Genomic DNA, 22,560 nt, shown 5'->3' on the forward strand with positions numbered 1-22,560 from the left:
CTTCGTAATGGCCCGACCTCTCCCTAAAGAGCAGACGGGGACCAATGGTGCAGCCGCTGAAGTAGCTGACTTGCTGTTCGTCAAGACGCATCGTGTTCATCCGTCCTCGCGTAGTGAGAAACAGGTTCCGATCCCATTGTGAGTTGCCCAGTTGATCCAAGACGGGTCATCACATCCGTATTCCTGCTCCAGGCTCAACCCGCGTCCCCATCTCATCCGACCGTCACCGTGTTCGTACACACAGGCCAGTTTGAGCGACAAAAACCCCGTCGACTGGGGATGAAGCATCTGCGACGGTGTTAATGGGCGGTGTATGTGTGCGGCCGTGAGCCTGTGCGCGTGGAGGGAGAAACGAGACTGGGGGCGTACTGCCGCACGAGCGAGGCTATGTCGACTCCTGGGAATCCATTGGTAGGATGTCGTTCGAGGGAGATACTTCCAAGTGACTTGATTCATCGAATTGTGGTTTTTGAAATGGTCGTTGAAGATTGACTGTGCTCGTTTATTTCCACTAGGCTCGTCTGGGTTAGTGTCTCGTGGATGGTACTTTGGGTCGCTGTCCTTTTGCACCGAGTCGTTCTGTAGGCGTCATCTATAGGGCTGTTGCATGTGGTGTATATGTAAGTCGTTTGTAGTGGAGGTTGGATGAGAGTGTCTAGGATATGTGGTCATTGCCATCTGCTGGAGTATGCGTTGGTGGTCGATCAGTATATTGCTGAACGAATTTTATAGTATTGGATAGTGTTCGAATAATTACTATATAGGGTTATCAGTAGAGCTGCTTATGCGGAAACATGGTGTCGAAAGGGCGTATAGGGGAAAGAAAAAAGAAGAGAATGTCTTACGCCCATATCTATATTGTATTCCTGACTACGGCGGTGAGTGAGGATCCCCTTTACTATCATGATGTATACATTAACAACAAAGATGATCATTCGCAATGAGGACTGATCTGACTTATACCTGTGTAATTGAAAGGAACGCCAGCATTGTACGTTCAGAACAAGAAGATGGCTAGTATGGATGCTTGGGCTACTGAACTGCCTTAGGCAGATGCCCGAAACCTCAGGCTCTAACATACCCAATGTGGAATAGCGGCGGGCATTTCAGCAGGTATGAAGTAATCCCCAATCACCATCGTACTGAAGCTCTCCCCGCATCCACCGGCGCTCGTTTGATTTCAAATCAACTACTCATCCATGAGCTTCGCAAGACTATTCCGACCCCTCATCGGTTCTCCATTTCGAGCCCAGAATCGTTCTGTCCCAGCCCAAGCGCAGCACATCCGAGCCATGCATATCCAATCGATTCCCATGTGTGAGTGACAGGTCAATATCAACATGGATTGTTTTAGTTCCTCTCGCTTACTATCGTAGGGACGGGGAAGGGAAATAACTACGCCTACCTCGTGACGGACGAGCCAACCAAGCAGTCCGTGATCATTGACCCGGCTAACCCGCCAGAGTGAGTTATCGTTCTCAATATGTATTCGTTGTTGGCATGCGCTGATGGATGCAGAGTAGCACCGGTGCTGAAGAGCCAAATCGCAGATGGCAAGATTGATCTGACAGCTATTGTTAATACTCATCAGTGAGTTTGGCACTCCCTTTGAGGATGAGCTATGTTGACTGTAAAAGCCATTGGGATCACGCGGGCGGCAATGATGAATTGGTGAGCGAGATCAATCTCCTACCCATAGACCGAAAGTACCGACTGACTGTCTCAGCTCAAAATCTTCGGCAAGCTCCCCGTTATCGGGGGTAAGAATTGTCAATCGGTGACGCAGACCCCGGCGCATGGAGAGACGTTCAAGATCGGAGACCGCATCTCCGTAAAAGCTCTCCATACGCCTTGTCATACCCAAGATAGTATCTGCTATTTCATGCAGGATGGCGAGGAACGCGTTGTTTTCACGGGTGACACCCTGTTCATTGCAGGTATGTATTTGCCGTTCCTCGATAATTCAGACTATATAGGCTTGGCTTTATGCTTATATATTATAGGATGTGGTCGCTTTTTTGAAGGTACCGCCCCGGAAATGCACAAGGCGTTGAACGAGACGCTTGCTTCTTTGCCGGATGATACTAAGGTCTTTGTACGTTGCATTCTTGACTATTCCTGTTTATACTTTCCGGTCGATACTGATATGACACAGCCCGGCCACGAGTACACCAAAGCCAATGTGAAGTTCTGTCTTGCCGTGTCGCAGTCAGAGCCTATCAAGAAGCTGCAGGCATTCGCAGAGCAGAACCAGCAGACACAGGGCAAGTTCACGATTGGTGATGAGAAGGTATTTCCAGAATTAATGATCTTCCTGTAGCAGCTGCTGACAGGCTATGCTTAGCTCCATAACGTGTTCATGCGCGTCAATGTAGGATCTCTCTTGTGTCATCTGGGATCAAAAGCTAATGGTACATCTAGGACCCCGAGATCCAGAAAAAGACCGGAAAGACAAACCCCGTAGAAGTGATGGCGGCTCTACGGGAGATGAAGAATGCGATGTGAATGCGATGTGAATGCGATGTGTAGTGTATGTACAAATAGTAGCATGGGTGAGCGTTGGGGTGATGAATTGAACAATATCCGAGCAGCACATTCGACATCTACCATGAATCAACAGTTAAGTTAATACCTAGACCGGCCCAACATCCGCCAATAGCCTGAATACAAACCTGCACAACCATGTCTCCATGATCCAGCAGCACCTCAATCATCGTGACGTCAGGCATGAATCTATATACTATAAGTAACATCCAAGCATGCCATCCATGCTCACACTTTATACCACCAATACTCCCACCCTGCAGAGTACACACCAAGTACACACCAACCAATCCCATATACAACAAAAATGTCCACCCAAAACGACCCCCCAGGCGACCCCAAAACCGCCAAATCGCAAATCCTCGAAACCGGCGCCGCAGCCATCCAAGACTTCACGCCCGTGAAACAAATCTGCGCCCATCTAAACGCCTTCCACGTCTACGTCGACGACCCGACCCGCTGCATCGAGGCAAATCACTACTGTTCCCATATCACAGAAGGTACTGTGTGCATCAGCCATACATGTATACATATACTCAACCTTCCCCCTACTCTACCATGGCATACGCACACACCGAAGGAATGATATAATATATTGTATATTCTACACTAACAACCCTAACCCACAGACCTACGACAATGCCTCCTCTACTCATCACCCGACCGCAACGCCAAACTCCTTGGCGTCGAATACATGATCACGCCGCGTCTCTTCTCGACCCTGCCCCCCGAGGAAAAGAAACTCTGGCACAGCCACGAATACGAAGTCAAGAGCGGCATGCTGGTCATGCCTGCGCCGTCTGGCATTCCCGCCACGGTCTGGGAGACGGCCGAGACGGCTGAGATGAGGGATATCTTGCCGTTGTATGGCAAGACGTATCATTTCTGGCAGGTGGATCGCGGGGATCCGGTGCCGTTGGGGGCGCCGGTGCTTATGGGCAGTTTTACGAGTGATGAGGATGTGAAGAGGGTGCATGAGGGGGGGTTGGAGGGGTTGTGTAAAGATAGAGATGAGAGGTTTGGGGTTGATGTTCGACATAAGAGTGATGTGAGGAAGGGGGTGGAGAGGCCGGAGGGGTGGGAGGTGGATTCTGGTGAGTTCTTCTTTTCTTTGTTTGAGGTTGAATGGTAGTTGTTGTTGTATGGCCGGGCTGACGTGGATTCTAGACGTGGATGTTGCGTGGAAGACGTAGGTTACTGCTTATCATCTACCTGCAAAGTGAAATTGAACAGTCATGAATGAATGAAAATAAAATAAAATGTATTGACTATATAGAGGTTGTCTCCCGGCATTACCACCCAGCTTCCCATTCCCATAGTTAAATGGGGTCCAAGCCGGGCTATCGTTTAGGGAATCCGACCACCGTAGCGGCCGAAATATGTTCATCTTGCTTCACTGTCCACACTCACGCGTTCTGGTGTTTAATTTCGGCAACGGTGAGCTCTAGCAATTTTAGAAGCGATGTAAATGTGTACTATCACGCAAGACAGAATAGAATAACATTGTTGGCACATAAAACCAACGACCCATGAGTTTTGACTCGAACCGTCCAGAGAGATCATAAATGCAAACATAAAACACTTATATCCCCACTGAACCATTCATCAAAACCCAAACGCGGGCGACGAAATCGACTCAGGCATTGTTGTGCGAAAAAAAAATCTTGCAATGAACAGAAGAAGAAAAGAAGAGGGAGGAAAAAAAGTTCCCGCCTTTTTATACCTTCCCCCCCCACGTGACCCATCCCGAAGCTCTCCACCCGGAGATCGAGACAGACGCCATTAGCAAGCGAATTGGGAATTGAATTGAATTGAGAGGAGGTCCCCGGAGTTCAACTCAACCAGAAATGCCCAGCTAGGACCGATGTCGCGCCTACTCCGAGAAACATTGCGAAGGGCCACGCCGGGCGGGGTGTTCCGGCTTACGCTGGACGGCGTGGGACTGTTCTGCGCGTGCACGCTTATCTGGGAGCATCTGATCACGGTGCAGCTCAGTGAAGGGCCGTCGATGTATCCGACGTTCAGTCCGCGGGGCGATTACCTGTTGATATCGAGGGTGCATAAACATGGCAAGGGGATTGAGGTGGGAGATGTGGTGCGGTTTTATCATCCGACGTTTTTGGGCGTGAATGGGGCCAAGAGGGTCATTGGTATGCCCGGGGATTTTGTCTGTCGGGATTTACCGTTTAGTACGGAGGTTGGGAAGAGCCAAGAGATGATTCAGGTTTGTTTGTTCTTTTGATCTCTTGGGTAATGGTATGGTGCGTGTGGCTGACGGGGTTTTGTGATGCTAGGTGCCTGAGGGTCATGTGTATGTTGGTGGTGATAACCTGCCTTGGTCGAGGGACTCGAGAAACTATGGTCCTATACCTATGGGCTTGATCAATGGGAAGATCATTGCTCGTGTTTGGCCGCTCTCGAAAGCGCAATGGGTGCAGAATACGATGCAGCCGGCTCAGCTCGACGACTAAGTGGATCTATTCTCTACAAGCATAGTTTTGGGAGTCTGGAGTTGTGGGATATTTGTGCATATTCATACAGTTCGATTGTACAGTACAGATATAAGGCCAATGATAGAATAACCGGAAAGGAAAAATATAGTGGGAGTCCATTTACCGCATGGTAGCTGGGTTTCTCCTCTTGTAAGGCAGAGGCTCGACCCTCTTGCGGCGGAGCTCCATGTCCACCTCGGCGTATCCGCTCTCCTTCATGACCTCCGCCATCGTCGAATCCCATTCGGTACGGAACAGGTGTGCTCCGATGGGCTTCAGGTGGTACCTGGCTTGCAGGGTGCGGAGGAGCTTGTTGTCGCGGGTCGTCTCCTTGGCCTTGACGGCGGCGAAATCGAGCGGCTTCGAATCCTTCTGCTCCATAATGAAAACCGACAGACGGTGGTAGGGGCTACCCTTCTGGGCAACAGGAGGCAGCCATGGCAGGACGACCTGCGACTCCGACGAGAGCGCGGACAGATCGACCTTGGTGGACACGGCCGAGATGGGTACATTGACCGCCAGATAATGCATCCGGTAGTCGAACCCGTCCTTCTCAACATTGGGAACATCGGCATCGACCACGGCGATCGTCACGAGCTTCTCACCCCGCTCGAAGAGCTGCACGTCCAGTTTTGGTGCAGATGTGCTGACGCGGGAGTTGACGAATTCTCCGGGCTGAACGGGGGACCGGCCGAAATAGAGCTTGGTGTCGACGGTGGGGTCGCAGTGAGGAAGGACATCAGGGATAACCTTCATCTGTGTGATTCTCTGGACAAGGATCTTGCGGCGGTACTCTCTCCATTTCTTGTCGGCCAGATAACGGTAGATGGGCTTGCTCATATCGCCTGTAATCAACTTTTGTTAGGAGCAGACGTAGATGTGAGATAAGGATTGATCTCAACAGGGAAATGCTCACCCTGTCCGTCTTCAAACTTCTTCTTCACCAATGGGTCGTTAATGTCGGCAAGAATCTTCAGGCGTTCCAGATGGAGCTCCATGGCTACCAGGCGCGACTTCTTCACTTGCTCGCCTCCCGCTTCTTCTGTAGGAACCGCCTGAAGCCTGGCGATCTTCTCCCTCATGGACACGATATCCTTCAGCTTCTCCTCCCGGTCCGCAAGCAGGACCTGCCGTGCCTCCTGGAAACATTGGTAGGGCAGTTGGTCGAAGGGGACATTTGGTGAGCTTTGCAAAGCCGCGCGACGTCTGCGAGATCCAATGGGCGAAACACCCTGTCGTAGTAATCGTCGTTCCAATCGAGGACTCGATACAAGCGCTGGGTCGGGCGCTTTGTGGAAGGGTTGGCTCTTCGGTTCAGCCTGGGCTTCCTCGCGAGCAAGAGCGGTAGTCTGGAAGGCCCGGGTTGACTGCACCTGAAGGGTCGGAAGGGCTCTAGGGTAGGATTTCTGAAGGCATTGGAGCAAAGGCTTTGCTGCCCGCTCGCAATGGGCCATTTTGGCGGGGACGATGGGGTTGGTGAGAGGGTGTAAAGAAAGAAGGCGAGGTGGTTCTCGTTCCAGACGTCGGGGAGAGTAGGTGTTCCTTGCCGGACGGAACTTTTTTCGTTGTCGGAGCCAAGCCTCAGCGGGTTAGCGCCTCCCGTCTGAACTTTTGCTTCATCGCCCATCTGGCAACCCCAGTTCCCCCCAATTCAACGACATTCCTCTGAGCTTTACCGACAGCACAATGCCTGGAGGTGACGCGCTTCGTGCCTTAAGATGGCTCTCCCGGAGCACTGGTGGGTTGCTCTCGGGGTCTGAGACCACTACAGTATGTGCTGTTGTTCTCTTTACCTTTCCGGTTGCATTCGCATCATAACGTCAACTCTAACCATCATGGTCACCTTCCACAGCAACAATGCCTTACGAAGTCCTTTTCACGGTCAATGGCTACGGAGTCCCAAGCTACTACCGAGCACCTTACCCGTGAAGCCCCCAAACCCGTGTGGACTACGGAACCCGCGCGGGCAACCACCTACTCCTTCCCTTCGATGGAACCATTGCGCTTTGTGGAATACCCTCGGAACCATCTTTTGATGCCCCTGCGGAAGGATATCTTACATCGGGCTGTCATCTACGAAGGTGACATGTCCAGACAAGGTTCGGCGAACACCAAGTGGAGGGGCGATGTGCACGGAAGTGGCAGGAAATTGCATACGCAGAAAGGTACCGGCAAAGCACGTGTTGGCGACAAGAAATCTCCCACCCGTACAGGAGGAGGTGTTGCCCACGGCCCTCACCCTCGAGACTTCTCCACGAGCCTTCCTCAGAAGATCTACGACCAGGCATGGCGGATAGCTCTCAGCTATCGGTACCGCCGCGGCCAGTTGATCATTATCGACAACGACATCTCCATCCCGGAAGATGCTACTCCGCACTTGATCAAAGAAGTTTTCAAGGTTAACAACTGGGGCCGCGAGTTTGGACGGTCGACCCTGATCACGGATCAGCTGAACGAGGGTCTGTTTGCTACGGTGCGTGAGGTGGGCGAGCATGCGAAGATTCTGGACCGCAAGGATGTGGATGTCAAGGACCTTTTGGAGACAGGACGTTTGATTATCGAGAAGCAGGCGCTGGACCGTATCCTGGCTAATCACTCGAGGGACTTGGCTGTTAAGCCTGCGAAGGCTCTGTATTGATTTGTCGACGGGCGAACGGATGTTACTTTTTGGGCTTTGAGGAACTGTTATCTGTACAAATAGAATCTAGCAATGTATGATTGTCGCTTGTAATTTGACCTGAAGAAGCAGACCAGCTATATTTCTCTTTGGTTGATCGTGTGATATGGATACGCATAGGGAATGAGTTACTTCTACTACCTATACCTGAAAAAAAAGACCCAGTCCGCTCGTGATTAAGTACAGACCGAGGAATGCATAATTTATACGCTATATTCAGACCAAGAGAACCAGTCAAAAATGGTCCAGTGTAGGTAATGGCTGGGGGCCGGCTATCAGCTGTTTACAGGACGCTTGGCTGCTCAGTCGGCGAGGAAAATCGTCCGCCGGGAAAAACTCCGAGGTCAAGCGAAGCGGAGATCGTCTTTAACCGTGAGCGTCTCGATACTACTAATACACCCCCTCTCTTCGCCCTTTCTCTGTTTCTCCTTCCTGTCCGACAGGCTAAGGTCTGACCAATGTTACTCCGACACAATATCTCCCGGTTCTCAACACCGTCGAGCTGGATCTCGCGGGTTTCACCAGCAACCATGCCTCTCCGCGCCAAAGTGACAAACCCAGCTTTCAAAGCTGCCACAGTATGGACTTGGCCCTTCTTTTTGTGTCTTAATACATCGGTTGCTAACGATTGTCATTATAGATGTCAACTTCCACGAACCTCCCCAAAGAGCTGCCCGGCGATGAGCCCGACGATGTTTTGTTCAATTCTCTGTACGGCGTGCGCTTGGTCGAGCTTAACCGCCCTAAGAAGCTCAATTCCCTGAACGGTTCGATGGCTCGGAAGATCCTCCCTCGGCTGAAGGTGAGCTGCATTGGCGAATGGTTGTACAAAGGTTATGGTTGCTAAGCGTGGAATAGGAGTGGGAAAAATCCCAGCTGGCCAATGTTGTCATGGTTGCCGGCGCAGGCTCAAAGGCTCTCTGCGCTGGCGGAGACGTTGCCGCCCTCGCTCTGCAGAACGAGCAGGGCCCCGAGGGACAGCAGAAATCGACCGACTTCTTCGGTCTGGAATACCAGCTCGATCACACCATCGCAACCTACTCCAAGCCTTTCATCTCCGTCATGGACGGCATCACCATGGGAGGCGGTGTCGGCCTCAGTGTTCATGCCCCCTTCCGTATCGCAACCGAACGTACTGTCTTCGCCATGCCCGAGACCACCATCGGATTCTTCCCGGATGTTGGCGGCTCTTTCTTCCTGCCCCGTCTGGACGGCCAAATCGGAACCTACCTCGCCCTCACTTCGGAGCGTCTGACCGGCGTCCAGGCTCTCTATGCCGGTATTGCCACACACTACTTCCACTCCAGCGTGCTGAGCAACCTCACCAACCGTCTGGCTGAGCTGGTCTTCCAGGATCAGGCTACCCCCAAGGAGCGTATGGACTTGGTCAACAACACCATGGCTGAATTCTCCACCGGTCTGCCATCGCTCGCAGAGGAGCCAATGCTTCTTGCTGGCGGCCTGCGCAGCGCCATTGACCGATGCTTCAAGTACAACACCGTGGAAGAAATCTTCCAGGCGCTGGAGAAGGAGACAGAGCAGAAGGAATGGGCCCAGAAGACCCTGGAGACTCTTTCCATTCGCTCCCCCACCTCGCTCAGGGTCACCCTGCGCCAGATGCGTCTGGGTAAGAAGTGGTCCATCTCCGAGACCTTCCAGCGTGAGCATCATATCGCTAGCAAGTTCATGCAGCACCCGGATTTCGTCGAGGGTGTCAAGGCCCGTCTCATGTCGAAGCCTCCCCGCCAGGCCTCCTGGCAGCCTGCTACCCTCGAGGAAGTCTCCCAGGCGGATGTCGATGCTTTCTTTGAGCTCCCCGACGAGAAGTCTCGCCTGCCGCTCCTGAGTGATGCCACTTACAGTGCATATCCTCATGCCCACTACGGCCTTCCCACAGAGAAAGACATTGCGAAGTTTGTGCGCGACAGCACGGAGAGCAATCAACAGACGATCAACGAATTTGTTCAGAAATGGGGCAACAAGGAGGGTGTCCGGGAGAAGGTCGCGGAAGTGTTGGCCAGACGCACTGTTCAGACTCCCGAGGGCCTGCGTTGGGAATAGATACGGGAAAAAGAAATAAACGGCGATTTTTCAGTTCCTCTGTACTTTTGATTGTCAGGTTTTTACAATGGGTATAATTTTATTGACATGTATTTCATCGATTTACAGGAGCTAGACGGTACAAATCAGATCTGTGAGCGTACAACCTTTGACCTTGAACCCAGTCATAGTAGGTGATGTGCGGAAGAGGTGGAGTCTATGTATTGTTAATAAGAGACTGGTGTACTCCGTAGGTATGAATGACTTAGTAGCTGCTACCTCATGGTATTAAAGCAAACACTTTATGGATCCAAGCTTGTTTTGTATTTACTAATGACCTTAAGACTAACTAACTAGTGCATCGATTGACAATTGTTGGGGATAACAATGGATCCATAATCTAATCAGATAACAAATTGGATTTGTTTGAGTTATCGGCAATTAAATGCGCTTCGGTCCGGCACCTTCATATCGTCAGTCCACCGTTACCCCCGTGTATTTCATCTCTCAATCCTCGTCATCGACTCTGTGACAGACTTCAAATGCAGCAGGTCAAGAATGAATTAAGGGAACAAAAAAAGCAGAAGTAGAAAGAAAGGAAGGACATATCAATAGATTCGTTATCCCCGAAGATGTCTCGCGGGGACTCCACAGATGAGGCGGAGCCGTTCCTGGCACCGTCATCTTCATCAGAGTCTATCGAGACTCCAATACGTGCTTCAAAGCCAGTGCTGACCAGACTATACATCTCACATAGCCTGTCGACATGGAATTCGCGCATGTTTGAGTTTGGAGCGGTCCTGTTCCTGGCCTCGATCTTCCCGGGCACTTTGTTGTACGCTTCCATCTATGCACTGGTGCGCTCTTTGTCTGCAGTACTATTGTCGTCCTGGTTGGGCTCGATAGTAGATCGGTCGAACCGGTTGAAGGTGATCCGACAGTCTATAAGTATGCCCTATCTGCCCTCTGTTCCGCTAGAGCTATGAGATCGCATAGTTAACCAGAGTCTAGTATGGCAACGACTTCCAGTGGCATTATCTTGTGCATGCTTTGTTGCACTTCTGACCCCATTAGGGCCGCCCTATATCTCTCCGCTCTTGTTCGCCGTGGTCACTCTGCTTGCGTGCTTTGAAAAACTGGCCTATACAGCCAACACCGTGGCGGTAGAAAGAGACTGGGTGAGTATTTCCATTTATTGGGTCAAGTTAAACACTCTAACTTAAAAAGGCAATCGTTGTATCAGATGCATTACAAATCCCAAGGCAAGGTTAGATTATCTTTTGCGGTAGCACTGGGGAAGTAGACTGACATATAGTCAGACTTGAATGCCTCCATGAGACGGATAGATCTCGTCTGCAAGCTTCTCGCTCCTGTAGTTATCTCTTTAATAGATAGCTTTTCTACCCGGGTTGCGATATGGACGACCTTGGGCGTGAATGCGTCGTGCGTCTTGGTAGAATATTTTGCAATAGCGCAGGTACCATCGCTTTACTCGTTCTAACTCAGTCGCAACCACTTACGGAAACAATAGGTGTATAAATCAGTGCCAGAACTAGAGCGAACTCAAGAAACCGATGTGAATCAAAATGAAGGAGAAGAAGCAACTTCCGATGATCAGATTCCTCAATGCAGCATAGCCCACAGCATGGTGCAGTACGCTGGAGGTGTCGTTGCTCCATGGCGGGAATATGTCTCCAGTCCTCTCTTTCTGGCGTCATTTGCCCTGAGCTTACTTTATCTCACTGTCCTTTCGTTTGGAACGACGATGGTCACCTATTTACTTCATACCGGCTTCAATTCTCTACAAGTCAGTGGAATGAGGATTGGTGCTGTGATCGCAGAACTGTCGGGGACATGGGCCGCCCCGTTCATCATGAATAAAATCGGGCCCATTCGGTCCGGGCTGTGGTTCCTGAACTGGCAATTTGGCTGCTTAGCCGCTGCAGTTGCTGCTTTTGTCTTCCTCAACAACAGCTCTCAGCTTGTTGCGGTGAGTCTCATTGTGGGCGTCGCCCTAAGTCGCATTGGGCTGTGGGGATTCGACTTGTCGGTGCAGTTTCTCGTGCAGGAGGTAAGCATGTCCCCAAGAGAATCATAACTTCTCTTCTGACAGTTACAGGGTGTCGATGAACATGCGCGAGCCCGCTTTTCGTCCACAGAAATGGCACTGCAAAATATCTTTGAACTGCTCTCGTTTGCAACGACCATCGTCTTCCCGCTTCCGGAGCAGTTCAAGTATCCAGTGTATATCAGCTACGGGGCAATTGCAATGGCGGCCGTATGCTTCGCAGCGTACGTCCGGAAGGAACGAGGGCATTTGCTGCATACATCCAAGTGCTTTGGAGGTGATAAGTTGCGGTTGTTTGGTGGGGAGGTGCCCACCAGGGGCATGCGATGTGATGATTAATATTTGCATGTATAGTCGGGTTGCTTGTACCACCTGTAGGATAAACACAGAACCAAAACATGGAAGATTCATCATACAAGAAGGTTCGGCAATCCTGGTTTAATTCTATATATTTTTATGTTTCATCCATATTTACTTAGGATAAATCACTATATGACCTGCCAATCACGCCCCTTGCCGAATTGCGGGGAAACGCCGTCCATCTTTAGTCTCTTGAATTAATCCAACTTCAACTCCTGCACTGCAACCACGACACCATGACTACAGCGCACTACATCCAACTATGGAGGTAAATCCCCTGGAAGATGTCTCACAAACCTGTAGCTAAGGAAGTTCAGGTTCCGAAAGCACGGGGAACAGGCCGATCAGGGCCCCGCCGCCGCACCGGCTGCTTGACATGCCGTGCACGTAAAGTCCGCTGCGACGAGGTCAAGCCAACCTGTGCCAATTGTACTCGACTACGACTGCAATGCATTTACAAGACTATTGTTCCAGGGATTGCACCCCGGCGGAGCACCCAGAGGGTACCTCAACTTCCTCAACAGGCTTTCACGATCGACCCGGCCCCCACCCATGTTCCAGATCGTCTGGATGTAAACTACTTCGACACAGTTCTGCAGCCTCGTGAGCTGCGTCCTCGCCGGGCATCGCATATGTTGCCTCACCAGATTTCAGACCATACGCTGCCATCAACATCCGTTGCAGTTCCTGATTTTCCAAATTTTGATATGCTCAGCTTTATTGGTGAGATTACGTCGGATTTCGAGCAGAAGCATCTCGACCTGACGAACGGGGTATCGGCGTTTACTCTTACCAGTGAAGCACTATCTCCAACGACATTGGGGAATGTTGGAGGTAGTAACTACGTAGTGCAACAGCCGACTTGGACTGTTGATACATCCGTCGGGACACTACCCAGCCCGAGTGACAGTCAATCAGATGGGGTACAGAATATACCCTCAGGTGATAGAACTATATGGCCCGAGACGAGGGAAACTTACGAAGAACAGCTACTGTCTCATTTTGCGGAGATAGATCCGCCGCCTACGCCATTTGGGTCTATTTCCCTAGAATGGAATTATGTACGCAGCGTCATTGTCTCTCTTTCAGCAGATGCTAGTTGCTTGTTAAATGCGTTGTATTGTTACTCTGATATACGTAAGTCGATGGAAGAAGGCAAACGGTGGAGAGCGGCCCCGGTGTATCATCGACAGGCGAGCTCGGAGATCCAATCTTGTATCACTGAGAGTATGGATGATTCGCTACTGAAGAAAGCATTGACGGCGGTTTTTCTGCTTATGTTGTCGGAGGTATGTAGGCGCTTTCTAGCATGCGTATCGAGCTAAACATGTATAGGTAGTGTCATTGCCAGAGCTAGGGGACTCTAGTACGTCCTTTCTCCATTCGGCGTATTTGTTGCTACAGCGTTTCCACCACCAAACCAAGTCATGGACCGGGTTTGGCCACTTGATAGTTTCCTGGATCTCTTTGTTGGACGTCAGAGCGCTGATTGCTGGCCGTGATGGGGATCCGCTTGTTGAGCTAGGGATGTTAGATCAAGTTGACACGGCTGAGACAGATCAACGATTGGAGGACGAGCTTCTCTCGAAACCAGGTTATCTCATACACAAGGCCATTGTTGGCCCCGCATATTCCTTCCTATTCAAGGCTCAACAAGTCATCCGCCGTATTGTCTGTCTCGACATGCACCACCGCAGGCGTGGGACAGTCAGCGATGAGTTTGAAGTCCTCCAGATTGCGCACCAGATCGGTGCCGACCTAGAAGCCCTCTGGAACAAACGCCCACGGGTGCTAGATATTTATGATAAGCCAGAAGAACTATACGACACCCTTCAACCAGCCGTGGCAGACGAAGTCTGCCGCACGTTTCGCCAGTACATGGCTAATTTCTTGGCCATCTTCATCTATCTCCACCGAGTGGCTTTTGTGATCTATCCGCGGACAGACCGGGTGCATCGCGCGGTGGACCAGATCATCCAGCTGGCCACGGTGGAGTCCGGCAGTGTGAACCATCGCCTGCCGATCAGCTTTACCTGGCCGCTATTCGTGGCCGGGTTGGAAGGCTCACTGGAGCAGCGAGGATGGATTATCCAGGAAATGCAGCGCATGGCCGACTTGCCTAGTGACCATAGGCCCGTGGCTCAGCGACATCCCAACGCGAAAAAGATACTGTTGTTACTTGAGGAGATGACCAAGCGCCAGGATGCGTCTCGAACGTGGGCAGACTCGCGCCTTGTGCGGCGAGAACTCTTCGTAGACCCCTTCGTACTAATCTAAGCGACATCGTGTGAAGCTCAACAACGTGAATCATACAAGATCCATCAGTCATGATATTCGTACAGAGATATATATCAACAAATTTACAGCTAAAACTGCTTAACAACTCTCTGGAACCTAGGGGGGTTTCTCATGAACTTCTCAGGCTCATCCCTCGCCCCTTTCTTCCAATAATCATACTCCATCCACGCATTCTCTGGCATCTGTGCCTCCGTTGCCTCCAGAAAGTCTCCTAGATCTGGATTCAACGGAATCACTCCCGTCTCAATGACATATTGATCCCACAACTTTAGCAACTGCTTCAACCGATCGGGATATTGGTCCGCCAGATCATGGATCTCCCCCGGATCGTCGGCGAGATTGTACAACTGCCACCGTTCGGGGCCCTTCGGCTTCGGGATATAGACAATCTTCCAGTCCCCAAAGCGCAGTGCCGCTCTCCCACAGGTCTCCCAACCCTGGATAAACTCCTGCTCATGAATACGGGGCGCATCCCCACTCGCCCAGGGGTAAAAACTGCGACCACGCATGGTGACAACCTCACGACCCTTATACGACGGCGCCGGGTGCGTCGCGCCCGCCATCTGCAAGATAGAAGGAGCAAGATCCATAACTGTTGCAAACTGGTCCGTGATGCTTCCGTTACGCACATGATCCCCTACGGAAACAGACGACGGGAACCGAGCTAAGAAGGGCACTCGCACACCTCCCTCGGTGGTAAACGCCTTGTACAATCGACTCGGCGCAGTAGCGGCCTGCGCCCAGCGGGGCCCATACCAGATGAAGGAGTTCCCGTTGCCGAGATTGTCGAGGGAGTTATCATAGTATTTCTGGAGATGGGGCATGACACCGCTCTGGACCATGGGGTAGGCTTCGTAGGCAGCGCCCTCGGCACCGTTGTCGGACATGAAGCAGACAAAGGTGTTCTCCAGCTCGTCGATGGAAGAGAGGTAGTCGACTACCTTGCCCACGTTCGCATCGATGCACTCCACCATTCCGGCGAAGACTTCCATGGCGGTGCAGGAGAGCTTTTGTTCCTCTGGTGTGAATTCGGACCAGGGTTTGACTTCGTCTGCCACGACAGGGTGGGCTTCTACGTCTGACCGGATCATGCCTAGTTCTTTGAGGCGCTGGAGACGTTTCTGACGAAGTGCTTCTGGGCCGTCGTCGTAGACACCGCGGTAGTGGTCGATGTACTCGCGAGGGGCTTGCAGAGGCCAGTGTGGAGCGGTGAAGGGGAGATAGGCGAAGAAGGGACGCTCATCGGAGCGGTCGTGCCATTCACGGAGGTACTGGAGCATCTTGTCGCCATAGCCATCGGTTGAGTACCAGCCCTCGGGCAGCTTCTTGACATACTTGTCGTCTTCCATGTGCAGGGCGATATAGCTAGCTTCCAGGAAAGTAGGTGTCTCGTCCGTGCCCTGCAGCTGGGGCTCATAGGCGTAGTGGTTTGAGCAAGCAGGGAGATGGGCTAGAGAGCGATCGAAGCCGCGATGAAACGGCGAACGCTCAGGTGTCAGGCCCAGATGCCATTTTCCTGACATGAGGGTGTGGTAGCCTGCGTCGCGGAGGACCTCGGGGAGGGCCACCACGCGCTCGTTGAGATACCCCTCGTAACCTGGCATGCCGCGCTGGGGCGCGGTGCTCATCGCGGAACCTTTGGGACCGTTCTGACCGGAGATGTTGGTCCATTCGATGAGGTTGCCCAGGCCAGCGATGTGGTGGTCAGTGCCGGTCATGATCATGGCACGGGTGGGACTATTTTTGGTCAGTTCTATTCTTCTGGAGGTAGTATTGGGTGGTCATGAGAGGAACCTACGAGCACGCAGCCGCAGCGTGGAAGTCCGTAAACCGCACACCCTGCTTCGCAATGCGATCGAGATTCGGCGTGCGGATCTCGCCGCCAAAGCAGCCTATATCCGAGAAGCCCAGGTCATCGGCGACGACGACGAGGAAGTTGGGGCGTTTGGGAGCCATGGTTTCTGTTAATAGTGCATAGAATATAGTCTAGAGGCCTCATCTCGGCCGGAGAAGCGCAGAATGCGCTCTATTTATCACGATCAATATTATCTCGAACTATATCTTGACTGGATCCGATCGTCTGTCGGCTGTCGGCTTTGCGAAACGCCTGAATCCCAGGGGTTGGCATGGAAGTACTGTGTACCTGGGGTAGCAGCATGCTGAATGGCGGGTTGAAGGCTGGCTCCAGTGAGATCTTCGAGGGAAGAATATCATTTCCTGGTTGATATGGCGCCATTAGGGCTTTTGGTTGCGTCTCCAAGTCGCTCGGCTGTCGGCTGTTTGTCGCTTTTGGGCGTCATCAGCTGACGTCAGCTGCCTCCCTTTTGGGTAGTCCGTGTACGGACTTCGATGTTCATCTCTCCTATACAAGGGGAAGCATATCGTCTTTCAAGAGAGATTCAGGATGTGAAATGGAATAATATGACTTCCTACACGCAGATCCCGCAATGGGATCATACCGATTCCACCGTGCACCCTGAGCCGCTCCTGTCACGACAAGGAGTATTCCGTATCTACTGGCTCACGGCCATTGTCTGTTGCGGTGGCATACTTTTCGGATATGACTCGGGCGTCATCGGTTGGTTGAATCGTGGTGTGCATTCCAGATCTATCTAATACTCCGCAGGGGGTGTCCTCACCTTCGACTCCTTTCTCCGTGACTTTCATTGCACCCCTGATATCCAAACCCGCGTGAGTGCTCTCGCGGTAGGGATCCAACAGGCCGGCGCCCTGGTTGGCTGCCTGGCAATATGGCCTGTAACCAACCGCCACGGTCGTCGACGAGCCATGATGTACTGCTCCGCCATCTTCTGTCTGGGGGTCGTCTTCGAGGTCATCAACTCGCACTCCCTGCCACTCTTCTACCTTGGCCGCGTCATCTGCGGCCTCGGGATCGGGGGATCCGCCACGGTGATCCCCATCTACCTCTCAGAAATGAGCCCGACGGACATGCGCGCCCGCCTGGGTAGCTGCTACCAGTTCACGTTCACCGTCGGCATCCTCGTCTCCTACTGGGTCGATTACGGAATCCAATTCCGCGCCCCCACCGCCGCGCAGTGGCAAATCCCACTAGCCCTACAGCTCGTCCCCGGCGCTCTCATGGGCCTGGGCATGCTGAGTCTCGATGAAAGCATTCGCTGGCTGCTCAGCCAAGGCGACTCCCATCGCGCCTGGACCAGTCTAACCTGGATCCGGGCATCATCCGGGCCCTCTGTGGCGGCTGAGTTCGCCCAAATCAAAGAGGGCATCGAAGCCGACCGCCACGCCACCGCCGACTTCCATGTGCGCGAACTACTCGAAAGACCCAATGCCCGTCGATTCCTGCTAGGGATCAGTCTCTTCCTTGCGCAGCAATCCACCGGCGCCACGGCAATGGCCTACTTCGGGCCGCAGTTCTTCTCGCTGTTGGTGGGGCCCAGCGGGGCAAACCAGTCCCTCACACTCCTGCTCACGGGGATCTTCGGCGCCCTGAAAGTCATCAGCTGTCTCGCGTTCATCATCTGGGTCGCCGAACGCTTCGGCCGAAGACCCCTGCTCATCCTCGGCGCCCTGGCCATGTCCCTCTGCATGGTGTCCACTGCCTTTGTCGTCAGATCCGACCCGTCCACTACCCCAAGCCACACCACCAGTAGTAGCATAAGAACCACAGGAATATTAACCATCTCCCTAATCTACCTGGACATCATAGCCTACAATTTCTCCTGGGGTCCCCTCCCGTGGCCCTGCACGGCCGAGCTCTTCAACACGCGCATCCGCGAGCCGGGCGTCGCAGCCGGCGTCGCGGCCCAATGGCTCGGCAATTTCGTCTGGTCGGCCAGCACGCCGTATATCCTGGCGGGCATGGGCTGGGCTACGTTTCTGTTATTCGGGGTGCTAGATCTGGCCATTGCAGGGTTTGTGTGGGGCTGTTTGCCTGAGACGGGGGGGAGGAGCTTGGAGGAGATCGAGGGGCTTTTTGAGAGTATACTGGATGAGGAGGGCTTGGGGAAGGGGAGTGATTCTTCTTCTTCTTCTTCTTCTAGACATGGGGGTAGAGAGGGTGAGAGATACGGGTCTATTGGGGAGTAATTCTACAGTACGGAGTATAGAAGTACATACAATAAACATAGATCACTACAGAGTATATGCAGTATAAATCCAGACATCGTCATCATGCATTAGCACGATACTACACACAGTATACAGTATAAGAGTATACTAATAATACTCCCAAAGACCCAAAACTAGAACCTAGACCCCAGAAATCTAGAATCTAGACCCAGAAAGACCACAACGCCACCCAGATAAACAACACCGAACAATCCCTTGAACAAATCCTCCAAAGTACCAAAAAAAAAAAAAAAAAAAAAAAAAAAAAAAAAAAAAAAAAAAAAAAAAAAAAAAAAAAAAAAAAAAAAAAAGTATAGACGATCCAAAAATCAGCCCAGCAAGCCTATGTATCCATGATCTACAAATCAATCAATTGCAGCAGAAGACAGTCCACCCCGAAGACCGGGGGGGGAAAGAGACCCACACCAAACACCGCCAAATCCCGCTATGAAGTCATATCGAATTCAGAAACTACCAGAGTCACTCAAGTATATACTGTGTACTAGTATAATGCTAGTAATCTGATCGATTTACTTACTGTGTACTTTACTGTACATAGTAAGTGCAGAGTTACTCTCCACTAGTGGATCTTAGATTAGGGTAGATAAAATAATATGACGTAGGTACATACCATACCATACCCTACCCTGCAAGTAAGATCCTGTGCGCGTACTCTGTACTACTCTGTAAGTGCACAGTACATGCATATAAGATAGTGTGGAGCTATGACGGGGAGGCGTGATCTACCGGACATATTAGACACAGCATTGCATAACTAGTTATATAGTATGTTTCAAAGTAACCTGAAGAACTTTTTAACTATATCCGGAGATAAGAGGGAATGGTTCTAATCTCGGACCAATGAAGCGCATCTGGATTTGTTCTCCGTGGGATTTTAGCCCTAATTATTATCTATCTATCTATCTACTATCTATCAGTCTACAAGTATCTATGTAATCTATGTAATCTATATCTTTATTAGTAAAATGGCAGAGTAGTATCCCACCGAGAAAGACTCATTCTGGTCTTTTTCCCACGGTGTTCTATTTCATCTATTTTATGCAAAAAAGTGACTGTAGGAATAAATAGTATTGTGTATTGAAGGGTAGTATGTCGGTTCAGGATAGTATGGTGTGACTGGTAGAATATATCATATCTGGTCAGAGTTGAGAAGCATGGCTTTTATTCTGGATAAGACCTTATTTCCCATATACGAGTTTGATATCCCATCGTTTATTGATAGAGGAAGAGAAGAGATGCTGTGATGAGAAGGAAGAGGTTCGTCTATATCTACATACTATCTACTATCTACTACATACGCCATACCTCCATACTATGTACTACCTAGTATATACTTTCATATACTCCATACCATATCTGAACAAACCAACCAACAACCCCGAAACAAAAACATACTCCACTCACTCCATCCAGCAGTAACTAAGTACTAAACCACCCTACCTTAACCTTCGAGCAGCCAACTGACGTGATGCATCGACTAGAACAGGGACTGGAATTTGTCAAAGTAAAACCGAGCGGATAAAGCTCGCTTGATAGGAGGAAGGATATCCGCCAATGGACCCCACAGAGAGTCCAAGGTTGGGCGATGTCATGGTGGAGCTCGGCCGTCATCAGGGATCGAATTTAATTTCCAACGATGGTTCATGGGTCGCCAATGACTATCGGCTGGAGATAGAACCCGGTGCCTGGCTCGATTTGCCACTGTCAGGAGGATTCGCCTCATCGTCTGAGTCGGAGTCGGATATCAAAACTGATGTAATGTTTGGAGGTATAGTTTGATCGTGGAGGCAAAGACTGATCGATGGTCGCCGGGGACAGTCTACGAAGATCATGAGCTACGTTGGGTGGCGATCCTACGAGATCATACATTGGACGGGCTCTTCCATTTTCTGATACACCGGAAGGTATTATACATCTGATTGTAAAGCAATGTCCCTCGAGCCCAACGAGTGACCAACCAGATGCCCCAGAATCATGCAGGCCGCTAGCATCGACCGCCAACATCTATTAATACAGCCAGCCAGGAATAAACCACTCCGCAACAGTAAATCCGCCCAGGCCCTGAACCGGAACACTTGCCTGTATCCATTAAACGCCAAACGCCAGAGCTCATCGTAAGCAAAGTAGCCGACTTGGTCAGATTCGTAACATTTCGGACGTCTCATTTCGTGTGCGAGAATCGGGCATTATGCAAGTCGCTTTTATCGGACTCCACCGAGATACAAGAAAACCAATTTTTTTTTCCTTTTGTAGAAAAAGAAAATGGTAAACAAGAGAGAAAACACAAAAAAGAAGAAGAAGAAGAAAAATTAGAAAAGAAACGCTAAGAAACACCAAGGCCAATGACGTGACCCGCTTAAACATTAATTAGCTCTTCAAACCCGTCATCCGTGGTAAATGTGTAGGATGAGTCGGTCAGAATGGACTGCTCAGAGGCTCGTCGCTGATCCAACGGCGACCCCATCTCCGAAGGCAGCTGCATGGGACCGTCGAACCCGAACGACAGCCCGTGAGGAGTCGCCGCCGTGTGCTGTTCCGGGGATCGCACGGGAGAAACCACATCGCGGTGGGGGGTGTCCTTAGAGGTGATCATGCGGACCATCTGGGCGAGGTGGAGCTTGATAGCCTCGTCTCCACATTGCGCATGCCGCAGCATCTCGTTCTTGAGGTTGAGCACTTCGCCGCGCAGGTGTTCGATTTCATTCTCGAGCTCGCTTTTCCTGCTGGATACCTCGCGGTACCGGATCTCCAGGTGCTTCGTGTGCTCCTTTTTCTTCTGTCGACACTTGCTGGCCGCCAACCGATTCCGTTCCAGGAACTTTTCCCGCTTCGCTCGCTCCTGCGGGGGGTCATCCAGGGCGGCGGCCGACGCCTTGCGACGTCGGGGGCTGACCGTGTAACTGCCTGTCTGCGACGACTCACTGAGGCTGCTGCGCTGTTTCGGGGGGGCAAACTCGGGCGGGGAGCTGGTGAAGACAAATGGTGCCAGCGGGTACGTCTCTCCCATGGGGGGCTGCAGTTTCTTGTCATCAAAGGGAGGCGGCGTGGGCTGTCCGTTGCGGACGCGAGTGTTCTTAAAGCCCTCCTCCATGCTCGGGTTGCAAAAGGTCTGTGGCTCCATCTTGCTGGGCCACGAGGCCATGGCCGGCACGATGGTCTCGAAACCCCAGACCGGTTCTTCTTCCGGGAGCGAGAAAGCCAACAAGTCGGGCTGTGAGAAAGCGGTCGCCGCGGCGAAGGCAGCTGAGTCGGCACCGGTGGGATCTGTCATCGCGGCCTGATCGCGGCGGTAGAGAGGTTGCTCCACTGACATACTAACAGTCTGCCGGAGAGCGAAGTGACGAAGAATATGCCAAAGGAGGGTTGTGAATGGTTAGTGGGGGAAGCGAGAGTCAAGAGTGACCAGACGACGACCAATATATGTCAGGGCTTTCGGGATGCAGAAAGAGAGCAAGAGAGAGGCGTAAGGCACACAGGAGGAGAGTCCGATCAGGGACAACGGGGGAGAGAGAGATCGACGTCGATTAGATATGAACAGTTCGAGCGAGAGGATTCAGACGAGTCGAGGAGTCGTATGATAGAATGGCCGGTGGGAAGAGTTTCAGGTGGTGGCTGAAGGTCTTTGGTAGCGGAGAGGGGAAAAGCGTATGTTTTTAAGTAAGGCAAGTAAGGCCAGTGCGGCAGGCAGTGTTACCACGGTTGGCCGTGCGGGAATTGGCAAAAGGCCGAGAGGTAGTTTTTCCTCTCAACAAAGCGAAGAAATCGAAGAAATCGAAGACGAGGTTCAACCAGAACGGGGGGGTAGGAAAATAAATCCGTGGATGGGAAGCCCTCTTTCCAAGGCCGGATATCAAGGCAAGGGACCCACCGGAGTGATAGAAGATTCTCTCTGGAATCGGACCATGTGTCCAGACCTTCCAAGGACGAGACGACTAAGGCTGTTGCAGAAAGCTTCTAGGCAAGTGGGCCAG

The 22,560-nt window shown here is 51.6% G+C and overlaps 10 protein-coding genes across 10 annotated transcripts; 7 read left to right on the plus strand and 3 right to left on the minus strand.

Moving 5' to 3' along the window:
• The first annotated feature begins 952 nt into the window (after positions 1 to 952).
• Positions 953 to 2,554, plus strand: BDV37DRAFT_208635 (beta-lactamase-like protein). Its single transcript, XM_032079964.1, has 9 exons — positions 953 to 1,317; positions 1,377 to 1,464; positions 1,519 to 1,590; positions 1,638 to 1,671; positions 1,727 to 1,937; positions 2,004 to 2,095; positions 2,156 to 2,290; positions 2,345 to 2,371; positions 2,422 to 2,554. The coding sequence occupies exons 1-9, from the start codon at positions 1,200 to 1,202 to the stop codon at positions 2,503 to 2,505; spliced, it is 861 nt and encodes a 286-aa protein (XP_031945404.1). The 5' UTR covers positions 953 to 1,199; the 3' UTR covers positions 2,506 to 2,554.
• A 124-nt stretch (positions 2,555 to 2,678) lies between these two features.
• On the plus strand, positions 2,679 to 3,792 carry BDV37DRAFT_208708 (OBAP family protein). Its single transcript, XM_032079967.1, has 2 exons — positions 2,679 to 3,044; positions 3,174 to 3,792. The coding sequence occupies exons 1-2, from the start codon at positions 2,852 to 2,854 to the stop codon at positions 3,674 to 3,676; spliced, it is 696 nt and encodes a 231-aa protein (XP_031945405.1). The 5' UTR covers positions 2,679 to 2,851; the 3' UTR covers positions 3,677 to 3,792.
• A 423-nt stretch (positions 3,793 to 4,215) lies between these two features.
• BDV37DRAFT_208639 (putative mitochondrial inner membrane protease subunit 1) lies at positions 4,216 to 5,086 on the plus strand. The gene is made up of 2 exons (XM_032079965.1): positions 4,216 to 4,768; positions 4,839 to 5,086. Exons 1-2 carry the CDS (start codon positions 4,409 to 4,411, stop codon positions 5,013 to 5,015), a joined length of 537 nt encoding a protein of 178 aa, XP_031945406.1. The 5' UTR covers positions 4,216 to 4,408; the 3' UTR covers positions 5,016 to 5,086.
• A 70-nt stretch (positions 5,087 to 5,156) lies between these two features.
• BDV37DRAFT_268830 (mitochondrial 54S ribosomal protein mL38) lies at positions 5,157 to 6,490 on the minus strand (the record flags this gene model as incomplete). The annotated part of the gene is made up of 2 exons (XM_032084244.1): positions 5,157 to 5,881; positions 5,953 to 6,490. 2 exons carry the CDS (start codon positions 6,488 to 6,490, stop codon positions 5,157 to 5,159), a joined length of 1,263 nt encoding a protein of 420 aa, XP_031945407.1.
• Positions 6,491 to 6,543: 53 nt separating this feature from the next.
• BDV37DRAFT_239913 (mitochondrial 54S ribosomal protein uL4m) lies at positions 6,544 to 7,798 on the plus strand. Its single transcript, XM_032081008.1, has 2 exons — positions 6,544 to 6,806; positions 6,889 to 7,798. The coding sequence occupies exons 1-2, from the start codon at positions 6,723 to 6,725 to the stop codon at positions 7,672 to 7,674; spliced, it is 870 nt and encodes a 289-aa protein (XP_031945408.1). The 5' UTR covers positions 6,544 to 6,722; the 3' UTR covers positions 7,675 to 7,798.
• Positions 7,799 to 8,090: 292 nt separating this feature from the next.
• On the plus strand, positions 8,091 to 9,974 carry BDV37DRAFT_239915 (mitochondrial 37S ribosomal protein mS47). Its single transcript, XM_032081009.1, has 3 exons — positions 8,091 to 8,291; positions 8,354 to 8,515; positions 8,572 to 9,974. The coding sequence occupies exons 1-3, from the start codon at positions 8,172 to 8,174 to the stop codon at positions 9,772 to 9,774; spliced, it is 1,485 nt and encodes a 494-aa protein (XP_031945409.1). The 5' UTR covers positions 8,091 to 8,171; the 3' UTR covers positions 9,775 to 9,974.
• Positions 9,975 to 11,626: 1,652 nt separating this feature from the next.
• On the plus strand, positions 11,627 to 14,458 carry BDV37DRAFT_268834 (uncharacterized protein; the record flags this gene model as incomplete). Its single annotated transcript, XM_032084245.1, has 7 exons — positions 11,627 to 11,824; positions 11,873 to 12,031; positions 12,499 to 13,008; positions 13,039 to 13,242; positions 13,375 to 13,470; positions 13,517 to 14,183; positions 14,244 to 14,458. The coding sequence occupies 7 exons, from the start codon at positions 11,627 to 11,629 to the stop codon at positions 14,456 to 14,458; spliced, it is 2,049 nt and encodes a 682-aa protein (XP_031945410.1).
• Positions 14,459 to 14,502: 44 nt separating this feature from the next.
• On the minus strand, positions 14,503 to 16,631 carry BDV37DRAFT_208750 (arylsulfatase). Its single transcript, XM_032079969.1, has 2 exons — positions 16,278 to 16,631; positions 14,503 to 16,216 (listed from the first exon to the last, which is right to left on the minus strand). The coding sequence occupies exons 1-2, from the start codon at positions 16,433 to 16,435 to the stop codon at positions 14,548 to 14,550; spliced, it is 1,827 nt and encodes a 608-aa protein (XP_031945411.1). The 5' UTR covers positions 16,436 to 16,631; the 3' UTR covers positions 14,503 to 14,547.
• BDV37DRAFT_239923 (sugar porter family MFS transporter) lies at positions 16,209 to 18,558 on the plus strand. Its single transcript, XM_032081010.1, has 2 exons — positions 16,209 to 17,057; positions 17,106 to 18,558. Exons 1-2 carry the CDS (start codon positions 16,829 to 16,831, stop codon positions 18,545 to 18,547), a joined length of 1,671 nt encoding a protein of 556 aa, XP_031945412.1. The 5' UTR covers positions 16,209 to 16,828; the 3' UTR covers positions 18,548 to 18,558.
• A 2,211-nt stretch (positions 18,559 to 20,769) lies between these two features.
• Positions 20,770 to 22,211, minus strand: atfB (bZIP transcription factor atfB). Its single transcript, XM_032079971.1, has one exon. The coding sequence runs from the start codon at positions 21,900 to 21,902 to the stop codon at positions 20,946 to 20,948; it is 957 nt and encodes a 318-aa protein (XP_031945413.1). The 5' UTR covers positions 21,903 to 22,211; the 3' UTR covers positions 20,770 to 20,945.
• Positions 22,212 to 22,560: the final 349 nt, after the last annotated feature.

Source organism: Aspergillus pseudonomiae (genome assembly GCF_009193645.1).
Source record: "Aspergillus pseudonomiae strain CBS 119388 unplaced genomic scaffold BDV37scaffold_8, whole genome shotgun sequence".
Lineage (NCBI taxonomy): Eukaryota > Fungi > Ascomycota > Eurotiomycetes > Eurotiales > Aspergillaceae > Aspergillus > Aspergillus pseudonomiae.